Below are 16,562 nucleotides of genomic sequence, written 5' to 3'. Positions count from 1 at the left end.
AAGTGAACAAAAAACCACATGAGAATCTACTTAACAATGTCAGAAAAGTAAACCACATATCAAGATACAACACAATAAAAAATACTGGTATTCGATCGAAGTTTAGCGCCATATTGTCATCAGTATTGTGACGTTAGGAAATGACGTATATTTGAATAACTTCCGGTTAATAAAACCAAGAATGGGAGTGCCAGAAATTAATCTCACGGAAAAAACAAGATGTTTAATTTCAAAAGTAGCCAGTGTTATGTGCCTAGTCACCATCCCATTTAATTTGTTTATGCTTACAATAGCTGTTTATATCGAACTTGCAGTTCAAGACAAAGTTAGTCTTATTGAAGGAAGTCGGGACGCGTTACCTGCCTACATGATTATTTTGGGTCTTGTTGGACTGATTGTTAATATCTTAGCATCACGAGTTTGTTGGGTTGTGCATGACATGGCGAGAAGAGATGTCTGGAAAAAATTTCTAATTCCAGTTTTCTTTCTTTCTTTTATTTTATTTGTGTGCATTTTTGTGGCATCCATGCTTTGTTTTGCAAACGTTGCTTCACTTCGTAAATTATTTAGCAAAGGAATATATGTTTCCATGAAAAAGTACGCTACAGACATGCCAAAGAAAAGCATCATTGATAAGTTACAGATTCAGTATGAGTGCTGTGGTTCAGAAGGATACACAGATTGGTTCCATGTCAAATTTGTATCAAAGAAATATATAACCGATGAATATATGACAAAAGATGAACAACATACATACAAGTAAGTACTGTTTATTCTTCTAAAAGCTTTGTGCAAGAAACTAGTAATATCTTTGGAATCCAGAAAGGGCCACTTATTTCTTGACTTTGAATGTTGACATGCCTTTGAATTTTATTACTCAAATTTGTTAGAAGTGACTGAGATGTGTATTGTAGCACATGGGCCTATATTTTTTCTTATGGAATTTCCACAGATAACGCAACTATAATAGAGTGATTAATAGTAATAGTGAGTTTCTATTTGTAAAGATCAAATCAAAGGGAAAATATATAATTACATGTAACTGTATAATTTGTATAATATTAAACAAACTGGACTTTTTAAAATTATGTTTAGTTGTATAATTTCAGATTATTGAAGTATACATCACTACACAATATATTAATTTTATACAGAAAGTTTACCGACCATGTTCCGTTTAGCTGCTGTAACTACAGAGCCCGTAGACCCTGCATAGACACCAGAGTACAAGCAAAACACTACAAGTATGAATACACCAAAGACATAACATTGTACACACAAGGATGTAGTGATGCATTGATGACATCATATAATCACATGTTAAAGACTGCAGGGGCTGTTGTTGTCATACTGGCATTCTTAGAGGTAAATTTTTGCTCATTACTTGTTTTGAATTTCTCATATTTTATAGCATATATACATGTATTGTGTATATAAATATTAATGAAGCCATTGTCTTTATTGAAGTCAGACAAACAGTAAGAGGTTTCATTTACATTTACACATTTTTTAGGAATTAAAATGTAATTCTGGTGAGCATTGTGGCTCATGGGCCTCTCTTGTTTGTATTGGTCCAATTTTTAGGAAATCCCAAATAAGGATGACTTTATTTTCTATTATTTACAAATCACATTCAGTTTTCATCCATTATTTATTTATTTATACCAGCTGATGATAGGATTAGAAACAAGGCTATTACAAACAGGCCTTGCTAACTTAATTGATGATGAAGATTCAAAGGGTTTTCTTATTCCATTTGGTGGTGGTAAAGCACAAGGCAAAGGTAAACTAATGATGAATTTTGTTTCTTCAAGAAATTAAATCAATGACACTTTAAGAGCCTTAAAATATTGCATATATACTATAAACAAGTGTTTATAATCCCATAAGAGGCAAATTATTAAATACATTTAACTTTAACTGAGTATATAACTATATATACATTTAAAAAATGATAAGTACCCCTGTGAAATGAGGAAAATGACTAAATACATATGTATATGTAAATAAATACAGTTAAACTTTGCAATCTCAAACATTAAAATCTCAGATACTATGGATATGTTGAAGTGAGTTGGAAGTCCCAACCACTGTAGATCACCAAATTCACAAATAAATGTGGTAATTGTTGTATAATTAGTCTTTGATATATCATAATACAAATATATACATATCCAAGAATGAAAGAATCTTATGGATGAGAATAATATGTCCGAATTTTTTAAAGCAAGGATGTGATGGAAAAAGAAGTGTCAACTTAACATAATCTGGCTCTTTGGATTAATTAAGTATTTACTTCAATAGCGTAAACAGTAATTCTTGGGTAAAGGATGTGTGACCTTGACAAACATTTTCAGATAAAGGTTAAAACAAACCTGTGTTTCTTTCTCCAAGCACCCTATAACACAAGCTCTTCACCAAGAGTGTAATGAGAGGATGTACGTGCAATATGACATTAAAAATGTTCAAACAAGTTTTACGTTTACTTAATGGTTAAGGACATCATTTTGCATTTCATCCATATAATGTATGTCCTTTGGTGAAAGATTGGCACTGATATTACAAATAAGATCTGAGTCAAAAGTTAGGTTAGTAAATCAGGTGGTCAATTTTTTTGTCCATTCTATCAGGTACATTAATTACCGTTTCCTTGTCTCAAGTAAGGCTTGTAATAAATAAATACCAATTACACCATATCAATGTGTTTTAATACAAATAGGATTAATTCACTTATTAAAGAGATTCTTATCTAAGGAATTTTTTGGATTCATGATGTGATCAATTGAGTGGCTTGCGTGATAATTTGCATAAACGCCGAAGGTGTTTATGCATAAAATTATCACGCAAGCCAATCGATTGATCATCGTCATGAATCCAAAAAATCTGACAGTTATTCCTTATATTTACATGCTCCTGATTCTGCAAATTCCCGTGCTAATAGCCCCGCTTCCGTCTCTATTTGTCCCACCCCGCACGTGATTTTTTTTTAACCACGCCTTTCGATGAACCAGTAGATTTATGTAGAAATAAAGTATTTTTACAATTTGTAATTTTATCTCAGACAAAGACATTGGAAATGTAAATATTCAAATATACTGGTAATTAGAACCTCTATCTTTCTCAGATGTGTCATTGTTATTGTCATATGCTTATTTATTATATCTCAATCTAACACAAGATGTAATGGAACTAATAACTCAATCCATGATCACAGTTCATGTTAAGAAGTAAGTATGGGGTGGGGAAGGGGGGGGGGTTTACGTGGAATTTTAAAATATTTCTTATTTTTACTATTTCAGTGGAGGATGATGACAAGCAGAAATTATTACCGGATGGACCACCTCGTAAGAAGTGAAAATTATATAATGATTCATAATTATCACTCAATTATCAGATTCTTCAAGGACAAGTAATATTAAATTATGGAAGAAACATGTTTATGGAGAAATGAGTTGATCATGTTTAGATTTGATGAAATTTTGACATTGATAAAATCAGCAAGACACATTTCTGTTTTAGCTGCTCCAATGACAAAATTAGCCAGTCTACAGAACCTCCCTCCAGTAGGAAGTATAGACAATATATCTGTCACAGAGTCCTTTGACGATGAGGAAGAGTTACCTCCCCCTGATGTTGAGGAAGAGTTTCCTCCCCCTCCATCTGATCTTGAAGATCTTCCTCCACCAAGACAATCTGTGAAATATGTTAATGAGATGGACATTGATGAATGAAAACAACTTATCAAATGATATTATACCATGAAATTATTTATTCTAAATTATGTCAACTTTAAATAAAAAAAAAAAATCAATCACTTTTATTGCTGAATACTACAAGATACTTAGTGGAAAGGGTGACTTATTTGACCTGCAGTGGGCATCTTAAAGATGGGTTTACAGTACGGATGTCAACGAATATATTCAAATATTCATTCATTGAGTTGACACATGATCGAATTTATGATTCTAATATTCTTTTTTTCCCAAATATACTTAAAAGAGAGATAAAACTCTAGCAATATATCTAAGGCCATCCATAAAAAGTTGTTTGTTTGTAATTGCCGCCTGGGAGGTTTCAGACCCAGGAGGGAGGGAGGGAAATTTCTTTTTTTTCAGAATTGAGTTTAATGAAAAATTGTTGATAAAAACAGTAACAATAAGCAGTGAACTCATCATTTTCTGCCTTTTTGTAAAGGGTATCTCCCATCAAACATGACCAATTTTGCTGAAATCCACCACTTATTATTATAGGCAGGAGGCAATTCCAAACAAGCAATAATTTTATTTTGGCCTAACTGGAAAAGTATTTCATTCATCAAGTTCAATTTTGATCACCTTTTTTATATTTTGAATTGGATGTTTCAGAAGAAAAGACATATCCTGAAATTAAACTTTTGCAATTTTTTAAGAGGAACAATATAGTGATGGATACATGTGAACACCCATTGTTGTTTTTCAAGGGGGGTTTTCTAATCTCGCTGTACAGTACGTTGGTTAATAAATTACACACATTTACGCACATGTATTAAAGAAAAGTCATTCCTATTAGACCATCTAAAAACTGAAAAGTGTATTTATGAAAATAAATTTATTCATTTGATAATTTGAAGCACTATATTGAACTTAAGAATAGCAATACTAATATCAAACGGGAATTCAGTTAGCACTGGCATATAGACAAGTAAATAAATCTTTCAAACTTGTTGCAGAATATCAATCAATTAAGTTTGCATTACCATATATTAAATTACTCATCTATGGATCCTTTATTGGGTTGTATCATACTCAGGTGACCGTTAAGGCCCTTAGGCCTCTTGTTTTCTTAGAAATGCAAAAATCCTCACAATATCCTGTAAATCATGTCATGAAGAAATGAAGCATCCAAAGGTAATGGGGTAGTGTCATTTGATATTAAGCCATACAAATACCAGGTACATAAAACTGACCAGCTCAAAGAATTGACTTAGTCATCATCTTTGAAACATAAATAAAATCAAAACTCTGTAGCTAAAAATGTGGCATTCAAATTTTGTTGCGGTTGAGTATTAGGTAATGGACCTGCTTTGTAAAGTTGAAGCTAAGATGCTGAAGGCAGGCTCTCTCAGACTTGACTGGATATTACAAGAAAAAGATACACATGTACATGTACAAACATTTATTGACCAAAACAAGGATGCAAGTGTATTTTGAAATTCAACATTTTCAAAAAAAAAATTCAGAATAGAATTGAGATCATATCAAACATACAGATCCTTGCTTACAGATCATATTCGGTAATTTTTTGGGAAAGTTGAAGATCTGACTCGAGATTTGGAAGCTTTGCAACAAAAGATTTACATGATACAAGAAAGTCAATAATCATGAAATTCACCTTGGCTAATTTGATTAGTTTTGGCAGATAAAAACATCACATAAGAACTTGTATAAACTTGCTTCAGCATCAAATTAGGAAATCAATATTTTTCATAACAGTGTCTTCCATAAAATTCATGCTGGTTAAATTTCATTTCAAAGCACTTTTCCTTTAATGTGAAAAATACTCAGCACTTAATTTATAAAATTCTTATTTACATCAATTCATGCACAATGATTGTTTGATAAATGATGTTTAATGGTAAGCAACAGATAACATGGAACACTTTCCTTAATGGCAATCCTCTTCATTTTTAAAGCATTTGTAGGTCAATATATTTTGTCTTTTGTCTTTTTTTTTTTGGTCCAAAGTTGCTAACTTTAGAAAATGCACTCAATACTTTAAGACTATGAAAAGCTTTTGCAATTTTCTGTCCAATAAAAAGTCACAAGGGTGTATATTAGGAGAAGCATGGGAGGAAATGTTAGACTACAGTTTCTGACAAAGGTGCCATACAAGTTTTTTTTAGCATGTTTCATGAAGATAACTTTTTTTCCCTTCTTCAGGTACACATAAATAATATATGAGAAGTACAATTCAAGTTTGAATATAGATGAATGACTTTATGTAATTTGAAAAAAAAATCTTTCCCTGATTAATATTGCCCCTATATATATATAGAAATATATTTCACAAGATACTATAATTCAGGATAGGGATGGCAATTAATAAAATTAATTGTAACTTTTTCAACTGATTAACCAGTTATTCATATGTGTATAAACTGGTGTATTTTATATTAAATTGATTTCTAATTCAAATTTCATTCATTGTAAGACATCAAATATTAGCACGTTGAATTAATCATTTACTTTGAATGAAAATTCTGAACCTTTGAATATTCTTTATATGAATTCTTTTTATTTACATATTTCATAAAATTTATATGTACAAAAATTTACAGGTTTCAATTTTTTGGACTGCTTTGCATTTTTTGACCATGTATTTGGTTAACAAGATATCTGGTATTTTTCTGTCATCCCTAATTTAAGAAGAATAGCATAGCTATGTATGTGAGTGAAATGAGACATTTTGCAATGTTTCATTCATCACAAATGGAACAAAAATTACATGTATAAAAGATAAAAATTTTTGATAAAAAAAGCACCAATCTGCAACAAATTTTAAAAATCTACGATGAAAAAAAAGTAACTCATTCCTTTACATTTACTAAATAACATACGTTTTCACAACACACACAGTCTATAATTATTATCACATGAAACTATAGGAATATCATGTATAAAAAAAAAAAGAAGCAACAAATGCCTATGATTGAAGTAATATGATGCACTATCCCATGTCAGATCCAGCTTCCGTGAATATGTGTAGGGAGGTCACTTCCACCAATATCAAGGCTGCCCTAGGGCTCTTTATTTTCCTCTTCTATAACTTCATCTTGAGTCTCTGAGTTTAATTCTAAAGTGTTGTTTTCCAATAATGGTGCATCTACAAGAAATGTGGAAAAACCTATAGTTCAAGACTTTGTTCAAATTTTACATTCAAATTTTCTTATAAAGTAGAACATAAGCATTAATTTAAGTTGGTATAAAGCAATACTTTGAATTTAGAAAATTTACCATCTGAAGAGAGATTTTCCCTAGAAGATTCCAGACTACCAGCTGTAGCAGTGCGAGAACCATGAGAGGGGCGGCTGGCACGACTGTCTATGGTGTCAACCGTTCCTGCTGTAGAAGCATCACTCATGCTAAAATTAACTGTATCTATTGAACCAAACACCTCAGCATTCCCAGTAGTAGTGGTGGTGACGGAATGTCTGCTAGTACTATCAATACTAGGAAGAGCTGGGCTACGTAACTGGAATGGAATATTTGGTAGCGGCCTAAATTCCTGAGCTGATCTTGGATTGGCCACTTGTTGTGAGGCAGTGTCTCTTGTGGCTTCTTCATAGGTTGGTAACCTGGCCGAATCATAGCCTATTAAAGCTACTCGGTCGTGCTCGTCTATGGGATACACTCGACCATATGGTGGTGGCATGGTACTCTGATCATACAAGCGCTGGTGGTGATGGTGGGATGGCTTTTTGCGACGAAGTATGACTATGACCATCACCATTAAAAGAAGTCCCAACACACTGCAGGCTGTAGCAATCACAACAGCTAGAGTGTTCATATGACTGTTGTCTTCTGTAGTATCTCCCACTGATATTTCAGTTGGTGATATTGCTAGATAAGAAAAAAATTTAAAAATAAATTAATTGGAAAATAAAAAACAAGTTCTCACCAAAAAAAGAAATTATTCAGGGAAAAAAATATACCTTCTTTAATGACATGTACGAGGAAATTATTTTTCATGAAACTTGCTGCAACTACAATTTTCAGAGGCAATTGTTCTCAATATTTCCTAAAATTAGCTTTAGAATATAAATTTTTCAAACATGTTTAATCCAACAAGCACTAGGACACAAACTTTGTCTCAGAAGAGATATGGTGTGTTGTATTGCACAATGTAAAGAACACAAAAAATGGTAAACTGGGAATGATAAAAGAGGTTTGAATTCACATTGAAACAATTGTACACAGGTCAGATTAGATACGTTTTACTGTATTATCCCTTACATATACAAGATGGCGTATAGTGATCCCATTTGCCATCCTTGCAGGTAAGAACTTCCTCTCCCACTGACTGGTATCCGGAAGCACAGGTACATGCCACCCTGTTTAAATTATACACTTGGGTACAGGTGCTTGATGTGGAGGTCCAACATTTACATTCACCATTGAGAATAATGGGAACTTGGCACACCTTGGAAGGTCCTGTAATACAAAGTGTCAATCTGCAATTGTTATAAAAAGATCTAATTTTATATAACATTCAACTTTTCTACAAATTAAATGCTCAATCTTTCTGATATATATTTCATATTGAAAACATGATAAATGTTATTTTCGTTATTGTTCATTATTGGTTCTATGTCACATTAATATACATCCACCTTTATAATTTTAAAAGGATTCCTAAACAATGGACAATGTGACGTAATTCAAATAAATAATTTTAACAACCCCTTTTTTTATATTGCATGTGCAACAATGGGATGGGATTGTGTGTCCTTTGCAGGCAACACAGAAAAATTGACAGATATGAGTACCTGAGCTTTCCACACATTCTGGAGGTTCAGTCCAGTACCCTCCTTCCTGACACACAACTGTAGATTCTCCAATCAAACTGTACCCGTCCACACAATAATAATGGACCTTCATGCCTTTCGTAAAAACATCCATATATGTTGGCCGGTGAAATAGACTTTCTGATTCAATTACCCATTTGGCATGGAGTACATCTTGCGGTTTGCTGCATTGATTCTTGGGAACTAATAGAAGAAAAATATATTCTTATATGCCACAGTACATGTATGATATAGTTAGCTCTGTGCAAGTAATATAAAAAAAAAATTATGATAATTCTAAGGAAAAAAGGTACTTTTCTTAAAACCACTTATTTTCATTGCAGTCACCATTCTCTTATTTTTTTTTTTTTTTGTTATTTGATTTTTTTTTTTTTTACTGTTTAAAAAAAAATACCAAACACTAAATTTTACTTTCAACACATAGCTAAATGTGGATTTGTAACAAATTCACTTTGATATCTACCTTCTTCACAATCTCTCACTCGTTCTATGGAAGGAAACAGACTGAAGTACCAAGTATCGTCATAACAGTGCACAGAAATTACACTTTCATACGATCCCTCATCCCGCTTGATATAATATCCATTACTACAATACAATACTCCATCTTTGGATCCCTCAGATCTCTCGATCATCCCATGATCAAGTAATGGCAACCTACAGCTTTCTGAAATAAAATATCTAGAGACTAAGGAAAAAATCTTATTAGCTCATTGTAAACATTTTCATTGAAAAAAATTCTCATACTCTAGTTTTTAATTGAAAACGATAACACAAGATAATATAACAACGTAAATACAATCCTAAATGAAAGGGGGCCTTGGAAACATGCAAAGTGCAATAAATACATAAATTATAAATAACTAGAGGCCACATATTCATTAAACCCACACATGTAAATTAAGGACTTGGTGACCCAAATAAAACCAAAAAACATACCTTTTATTGGCAGACACTCAGGACTTGTTGGGGGACTCCAATACCCTGTGTGATGGTCACATTTGAAAGTATCATCTCCCTTCAGAAAGAAGCCTTCTTTACAACTTACTCTGGCATAGATTCCTTTATGTTTTACTTGACCATTTGAGATTTTAGGAAATTCTCCACAATTATTTTCTGCGTGGTTTTCTGAAATTATGGTAGATAACAAATAAACAATTTAAAAGATCAATGGGGGGATATCAAATTTCTATCCTACATCCTACAGATTCCCAATTCTTCAAATTTTTTTTTACAATAAATCTTGGATCCAGGAGTTGACTTGAATGTAGACTATGTTTTGAATGTAGACTTTGTTGTTTTTTTTTTTTAACCTTGGTGTTCCTTGAATAACATATAATTAAATCTTTAAATTAAAATTCTCCACACTTGTTTATAATTCATCCTCCATCATATAAACAAACTAAGGATCTCTCACTCAGGGACGCTTTGTACTAAATTTTATTGAAACTGGTTTAGTGTTCTGTAACCTAAAAATGTTATCTTCTAGTATACCCATGCTTAATTTTACATGAATAAAATAAGTGTAGTATTATTTATACAGGTCTTTCAAAATCTGCCAGTACCTGGTACTTTTACCTGGCTTAAATCATGATTGTACTGGCCAAAACATTCAATGGAGAAAATTTTTAAAAGACACATTTGATTAAAAATTGCTTCCACAAGGTACCTCCTATTTTTATAAAAGTATCACCTGCTTCTAACCTTTTTGAAAGCCATGATTTATAAAATAACAACAAATAATTCTGTTTCACTTTTTATTGAATTATAGTTTTAGTACCCATTAACAATACCATGGCAAAGATGGTACAAGTAATGGGATCCCCTTTTTCTAGATAACTGTCATTTCTTACCTTTCACTTGCCCTTGATTTCCTGCATAGACATGGTAAAGAGATGCCACAGATATCACAAATAATCTGACACAGCTTTTCTTCATTATACTAAAAAATAAGGATTAAAAAAGAAATCTTTGCAAAAAACTCATGTTGTGAATGAGTCAAACATATATGTACAGCAGAGTGAAATATTTAATCACTACACCCCAGCCTAAGGGCAGTCATTTCTTTTTTTTTTCCCAAGATTTCATACAGAGAAAGTCCAAAAAGTTTCTTCTATCAACAACTGGCTTGTATATTAAGCCCCCCACCCCCCCCCACCCCACCCCCCTTGCAATTTACCAGCACTCTATTTCTACTTTGGTTGCACTGTTTAATTAGTTTATCACTTACTTACAAAAAAGGAAAAAAACATTTTATGGTAAATTGCCTTGTCTATCAATCTATTTAACATTATCTACCTGGTACAAAACAAATTACATGGGCTTTCTTGTAATATGATACACTTTGTAATATATATCTCATTATTTTCCATGAAGGTGACAACTCTATCATGGATCAAAATTTATAGGCCTGGATTTTTGCTTGCTTTTTTCCATTTCCTTTTTTTTTTTAAATTAAAGTCTCTATTAGTGTTTGGATGTACTACCCAATATATTTGTTTTGTGAATCTCTTTCAAAATGATTTCTGAGATGCCTACTCTTTCCAGAATTTCTTAATTGAATATTTATTATGAAACAATCAAATGATCAAAAAGTACTCTTATGGACTTTCAATTTCTAGGTGTTCATTTGACCCGATAAACTTATTTTTAGATTTCATCCTAATATGGATTGGGAAGATGAATTCTATAAAAAAAAAAATTTATCACATTTCTCTTGTGCAAATTGCTCAATTTATTTTTTAATGCTGATATATTTATATTTATTTACCATTTTATTCAGCATCAGTTACAGCATCAGCATCAGTTACAAAAAAATTATTTTTTACAATACTAAGGCATGTATGCATTCTGATTATTTTTGTATGCAGAATCATTTTTTTTATTCCATACATTTTTAAATCAAAACAAAAAATGCTGGAGTGAGACACTTTTTTTAAAAAGGAAGGGAGGAGAATCGAACAAGTTGTAATTTACATGGCTTTGTACAACATGAAATTCAGAATCCTAGTTTTCAGACACAAATATTTTTGTATTGCCTGGTACGGTATATATATGATTAAGCAATGCAATTTAAAAAAAAAAAAAGAAACATTTACATGTATATATGTCTACTTCAAATCACACACACCTTAACATTTATAGTGATAAGTAGCAGCTAATAGATAATTAGATATTTGCTTCCCCACCTTCTCAGGCACTTATCTACTGACAATAATATTATGCCACAAACATGTGTCACTGAATAACAATAAAAATAATGTCATCATGGCCATCATTTATTATAAATCAATCATCATTTGAAGATGCATGTTTTCATTTATATGACATTATTTTGTATTAAATATCTATAACCAACTTAAAATATCTATGATATGTTGATGCATTTATATGTCTGTAAAACCCCACATTTCAAATAAATCTAAAAAAGGATGGCTAATGCACAGATTTTTTCAATTTTTTAAAGCAAATACAGTCAACAAATATTTGTTGCTCAGAATTATGCACTTATACCATATACATGTACTTGAACATTCCCTCTTTGGATAATTTTTTAATCAATTGTTTGATGCCATTTTAGATAGAGATTCAGAAAAAAAGAGAGCCAGGGCAATTCTCATCTGAGTCATCTAAGCTTTCTTATAATAACCATCAACTTTTCAAATTCCATCATTTTAGCAACTTTAGCCTCAATGACCATGTGTCTACTGTGGTCCCACCCCAGCCATGAGACTAGAACTTGAATGTTGACTAGCCTCTCACACTACTTTATGGAACAGGGGTCACGACTGATAAAATAAGGAGAATAAGAGAATTTGGTGGGAAATTATGATACATTTACATATATATATGAGCAATAATAGCAAGTTAAGTGAGTTATTGAAAATCCAAATATAAGTTCTTTTGGGGGGGGGGGGGGGGGGTGTTATTAAACAGCTATTGGGAAAGATACCTTCTTGAATTGGGAATGGGGTCTTTCAACAGCCCTTGAACAACTGACAATTGAAAGCCCTGTTTAATTTGAAACTACAGTAACACTGTACAGAAAAGTTTTAGAACTACAAGGAATAGAAACCACTTCCGATACATAAGCAAGAGTTCATTATAAAGGTGTTTGCTATAAGTATACTGTGTGTTCCTGTATGATGGAAGTTTTAACATAATTTTTAGTCTTTTCTAGTTCAGTGATTTATATTGAGATGATTTCATTTATAGCATGCTGGCTCACTGCTGAAAGCAGTAGTTGGCTTTTACTATGGAGTTCTTGCAAATTTGAGTAGCCTCAAGAATGCTTTCTTTTCTAAGTTTTGATGAAATTGAACATGTACGTGGAAAAGGACAACAGAGCACAGATGCCAGACAATGAACCGATGGAGAATGTTCAATTAAACAAGCTCTTTTGAGCCTTTGGTAGGTATCACTTTTAGGGGAGACATTCTCTTATTTCACAAAGAACTGCCAAGAGAGAGAGAGAGAGAGAGTTTGTTGGGGGGGGGGGGGGCTGAAGAAAAACAATTTAAGGTTAAGATCTTTTTTCACAGTTTGAACACACACACACACAAAATCTTTGGCATGAGCCAAAGGTAATGAGGTTGTGGAGAGATATTACATGATATAGGCATAATGAAAGCCTTTAACGGGAATGAATAAGCTTAAGCAGACAGTAGATGACGTCAAATACACACAATAAACATGGTAAATAAAATCAACCATCACCCTCCGATGTAGATTAAATAATTCAAAATTAGATAAACAACTGGGGTACGAAAAGTTTTGATGATCAGCTTAATGGTTTACTTACAATCAACGACTTCTCCAAGTTCTCACTTCAATGAACTTGTTTCTCATTGTTTGTTAGCTGCTACGCATGTCAAAGGTGTCAAGCAATTTGTTTACTTCCGGTTTGACAAACCCGTATTTTAGGGCTAAGGGCTAAGCCTACTTTTATAACTTATAATGGGATGAAAATTTAAATGCAGTCTGGGTTGATATTGTTAGAAGACAACACTACTATAATGAAATGTGAGAGACTTTTATATGTTTTTTTTAATAATGGATTTTTATCACAATGCTTGTGCACTCTTTTTTTTTTCTTTATTTTTTTCCAGCATTTAACGTTACACCTTCCACTAATTTCAGCAAGTTAGTATAGTAAACAGCCTGATCCCTTTTAGCAGATCAGATGAAAAGGTGAAAAGTATACAGACAGACAAACTAGCGAGCTTTTTCTGATCACCTGTCAGGCGTCGATCTGTTTGTCTGTCTGTATACTTTTCATCTGATGAAAGTTATTCAAATAAAGGGTCATGTTTTCACCCCTTTGGGACACTAATCACAGGCAATTGACGTTTTTAACACTTCTTTTTTATAGATAAAAAAAAATCTCCATGCTACTGTAAAATAATAATATGTTATTTTTTTTAACATGGAGGATTTTTTTATATATAAAAAGAAAATTTTAAAATGTCAAGTGCCTGTTCTGTCATATTATACATGAGTATTACCTGCGATGGAGCTTTCAGGATGTTTTCTGATTTTTTTATATGTCTTTAGCATTTGAGCTTCTTTTAAAATGTAGGATCAAAGCTCAGCTGTTTGATGCAGGTGTATGCATTATACATTCAAAACAGAGATAAAAAGTCATTAACAATAGATAAGTTCACTAAACTTACTGTTCAATAAAAGTACATTCATTCAACATATAAATTGCTTGATGTGTCAATTCAAATATCAAGTTCATTATTAAAAGATTATTATACAAGAAGGTGTTGCACTCTGTCAATTCTTTAAAATACACTTCTCAATCTGGTACTAGTTTCACCATAGGGTCTGCAGAACTTGATCTCATGATTTCAAATATTTTTGGAATTCAGCTACATCATCTTTCTTGTGAAAGAATTATAAAACATTGTTTGTTTAATGGGCATGCAAGTCATTTCAGTTTATCTCTTTTCAGGTACCAAGTTATGAAATCATTGTATTTCCAGTATAATGAGAGCAAGATGTGTACCAAGTATACAGAAAGTGATCCTATTCATGGTAGTATTGGTGATAATGCTTCAGGTTTATCACATTTACCTCATGGGGCAACTGGAAGATTTCAAAGACACAAAGAATTACCCTAACTCTGTGTGGGATGGAATAATGCAGAGAGTTAGAGACGCTTACAAGACTGACAGCAGCGGGTTTTACTTCCTTGTGCCTGATATTCTTGGGAGCAATAAACAACATCCCACAGATTCATATGACCTTGCTCTGGTGACCCACACTACCTCCAATCATCTACATAACCTTGTGCAAATAAGCAAGAGGTGGGCGGGACCTATCTCTGTTTCAGTCTTCACACACAGTCATGATGCTGACTTTGCGCTTCAACTCATTCAGAATTTATATGCATGTTACAGACATATACAGCTCAATGTTTTTTTCCATTTAGTTTTCCCTGTCTCAAGCCATACCAACATAACAAAGATTCCATACCATGATGTGGACTGTATTGAAGAATATTTTGCTAAATCATCTAATCAAAACTTTGTCCTTGAGGACAAATTAAAATACCCACATAATATTCTTAGAAACCTTGCCATAAAAACATTGGCAGCCAAATTTGTTCTTGCTATTGATATAGACATATATCCTTCAGCAAATCTGTTATATTCATTCCAAAGGGATCTTTTGTCTTCCAGTTCTGTTGGTGATAGGACAGCATATATTGTACCTGTATTTGAAACAGGTGAAAATCATATTCTGTCCACTAAACAAGAGCTCTTGCAAAATAAAAATATACATCCATTTTATGCAAATGTGTGCCATTGGTGTCAATTTGCAACAGATTATCATAGATGGGAATCCCTCCAGAGCAGTGAAAAACTAGAAGTGGCATATGAAGTTCAGTGGAAACTCCCATACGAACCATTCTTTATTGCACACAAGTCATTACTACCACTCTATGAGGAGAGATTCAAACAGTATGGCTACAACAGAGTCAGCCAGGTAGGGCATTCTCCAACATATTGCCCACAAGTGAACCTGATGGTTGTGCTTTTGTAAAATGCTACATACATGTATTTTATCACTGTCTAATCCTAACATTTATCAAGACTGTCAGTAAATCTCCACTACTTTCTCTAACATGTATTTGCAGTATTTGGTACTTGCAAATTAATCTACATGTATATTGATGTTTGTTCAAATTTCACATTTTACAATTTATAAATAGGAGCAATAGACGACTTTCACCTTCTTATGAGTTATCTCCTATTGTTGGCATTACTCTTATTTTTTTCTTTCTTACTATATCCTTTGTAAATTGCTTGTAAATATTTTCAACCTTTAAACAGAATTGGACAGTTTTGATCCATTCCTGCATTGCCATATTATGGGGGAACATAAAAATCATAATAAACATATTCAAATAGATTTCATTTGTAAGACATTGCCCCATAAAGTTGGTAATGTTATAAAGGAAAACTGTCTTACATCGGTTGACCCCGGTTTGACCATGCAAAGGGAAATAACTTTTGTAAATTTGAAAGTTGTCTATTGGCAATATTGTTTTGTCCCAATCTAAATAAAAGTGAGATCATTTGATCCACTCACATAGATTGCTGCACATTGTGTAGTGATAGGTATCTACATGATCAGAACAAAAATCAAACTATAATTGCATGTACACTGCTTTGTCTCGGATGGATTCTGTAGCAGCATTAATATGAAATGGCTTGTGGTACTTTCTTTTTTTTTCCAGATCTGTGAGATGTATGTTGCTGGATACAAGTTTTTTGTTCTGAACAATGCTTTCCTGGTTCATAAAGGTCAGAAGCAAAAGAATACATTCTACTTGGAAAAAGTGAAGGACCATAGAGAAAATAAAGCTCTCTTCCAAGATTTCAAAGAGGAACTGAAGTCAAGATATCCAGATTCAACGAGAACTTGTTAAGGATAAAAAAAATTATAAGAAATATTTTACAATTTATTCATTAAAAGAAATCAAATGTTT

At 32.5% G+C, this 16,562-nt stretch overlaps 3 protein-coding genes and 1 long non-coding RNA gene across 4 annotated transcripts in view; 3 read left to right on the top strand and 1 right to left on the bottom strand.

Annotated features, from left to right (window-relative positions):
• The window catches only part of LOC133183057 (uncharacterized), a 275,276-nt gene that overhangs the window by 225,761 nt on the left and 32,953 nt on the right, over window positions 1-16,562 (top strand). The gene's annotated exons all lie outside the window — the stretch shown is intronic.
• On the top strand, window positions 179-3,798 carry LOC133183902 (peripherin-2-like). Its single transcript, XM_061318793.1, has 5 exons — window positions 179-759; window positions 1,155-1,365; window positions 1,669-1,783; window positions 3,300-3,344; window positions 3,520-3,798. The coding sequence occupies exons 1-5, from the start codon at window positions 182-184 to the stop codon at window positions 3,729-3,731; spliced, it is 1,161 nt and encodes a 386-aa protein (XP_061174777.1). The 5' UTR covers window positions 179-181; the 3' UTR covers window positions 3,732-3,798.
• Window positions 5,140-13,421, bottom strand: LOC133183029 (complement receptor type 2-like). The gene is made up of 8 exons (XM_061317949.1): window positions 13,365-13,421; window positions 10,417-10,505; window positions 9,503-9,691; window positions 9,027-9,230; window positions 8,525-8,746; window positions 7,992-8,189; window positions 6,993-7,598; window positions 5,140-6,861 (listed from the first exon to the last, which is right to left on the bottom strand). The coding sequence occupies exons 2-8, from the start codon at window positions 10,499-10,501 to the stop codon at window positions 6,776-6,778; spliced, it is 1,590 nt and encodes a 529-aa protein (XP_061173933.1). The 5' UTR covers window positions 10,502-10,505; window positions 13,365-13,421; the 3' UTR covers window positions 5,140-6,775.
• LOC133183032 (beta-1,4-glucuronyltransferase 1-like) lies at window positions 13,477-16,561 on the top strand. The gene is made up of 3 exons (XM_061317952.1): window positions 13,477-13,585; window positions 14,520-15,556; window positions 16,311-16,561. Exons 2-3 carry the CDS (start codon window positions 14,555-14,557, stop codon window positions 16,500-16,502), a joined length of 1,194 nt encoding a protein of 397 aa, XP_061173936.1. The 5' UTR covers window positions 13,477-13,585; window positions 14,520-14,554; the 3' UTR covers window positions 16,503-16,561.

Source organism: Saccostrea echinata, unplaced genomic scaffold (assembly GCF_033153115.1).
Source record: "Saccostrea echinata isolate AGI-Se365-2 ecotype Australia unplaced genomic scaffold, CSIRO_AGI_Sech_v1 ptg000009l, whole genome shotgun sequence".
NCBI lineage: Eukaryota > Metazoa > Mollusca > Bivalvia > Ostreida > Ostreidae > Saccostrea > Saccostrea echinata.
This window is presented reverse-complemented; position numbering and strand designations above follow the sequence as displayed.

Bases quoted from the DNA above. Each gene is read 5' to 3' on its own strand.
- LOC133183902 (XM_061318793.1), top strand. From the start codon at position 182: ATGGGAGTGCCAGAAATTAATCTCACGGAAAAAACAAGATGTTTAATT. The intron at 1,366-1,668 runs GTAAATTTTTGC...TATTTATACCAG, and splicing joins TCATACTGGCATTCTTAGAG to CTGATGATAGGATTAGAAAC. The intron at 3,345-3,519 runs GTAAGAAGTGAA...TTTCTGTTTTAG, and splicing joins ATTACCGGATGGACCACCTC to CTGCTCCAATGACAAAATTA.
- LOC133183029 (XM_061317949.1), bottom strand. From the start codon at position 10,501: ATGAAGAAAAGCTGTGTCAGATTATTTGTGATATCTGTGGCATCTCTT. The intron at 8,747-9,026 runs GTAGATATCAAA...TTCTTCTATTAG, and splicing joins AGTGAGAGATTGTGAAGAAG to TTCCCAAGAATCAATGCAGC. The intron at 7,599-7,991 runs GTAAGGGATAAT...TTTCTTATCTAG, and splicing joins CTATACGCCATCTTGTATAT to CAATATCACCAACTGAAATA.
- LOC133183032 (XM_061317952.1), top strand. From the start codon at position 14,555: ATGAGAGCAAGATGTGTACCAAGTATACAGAAAGTGATCCTATTCATG. The intron at 15,557-16,310 runs GTAGGGCATTCT...TTTTTTTTCCAG, and splicing joins GCTACAACAGAGTCAGCCAG to ATCTGTGAGATGTATGTTGC.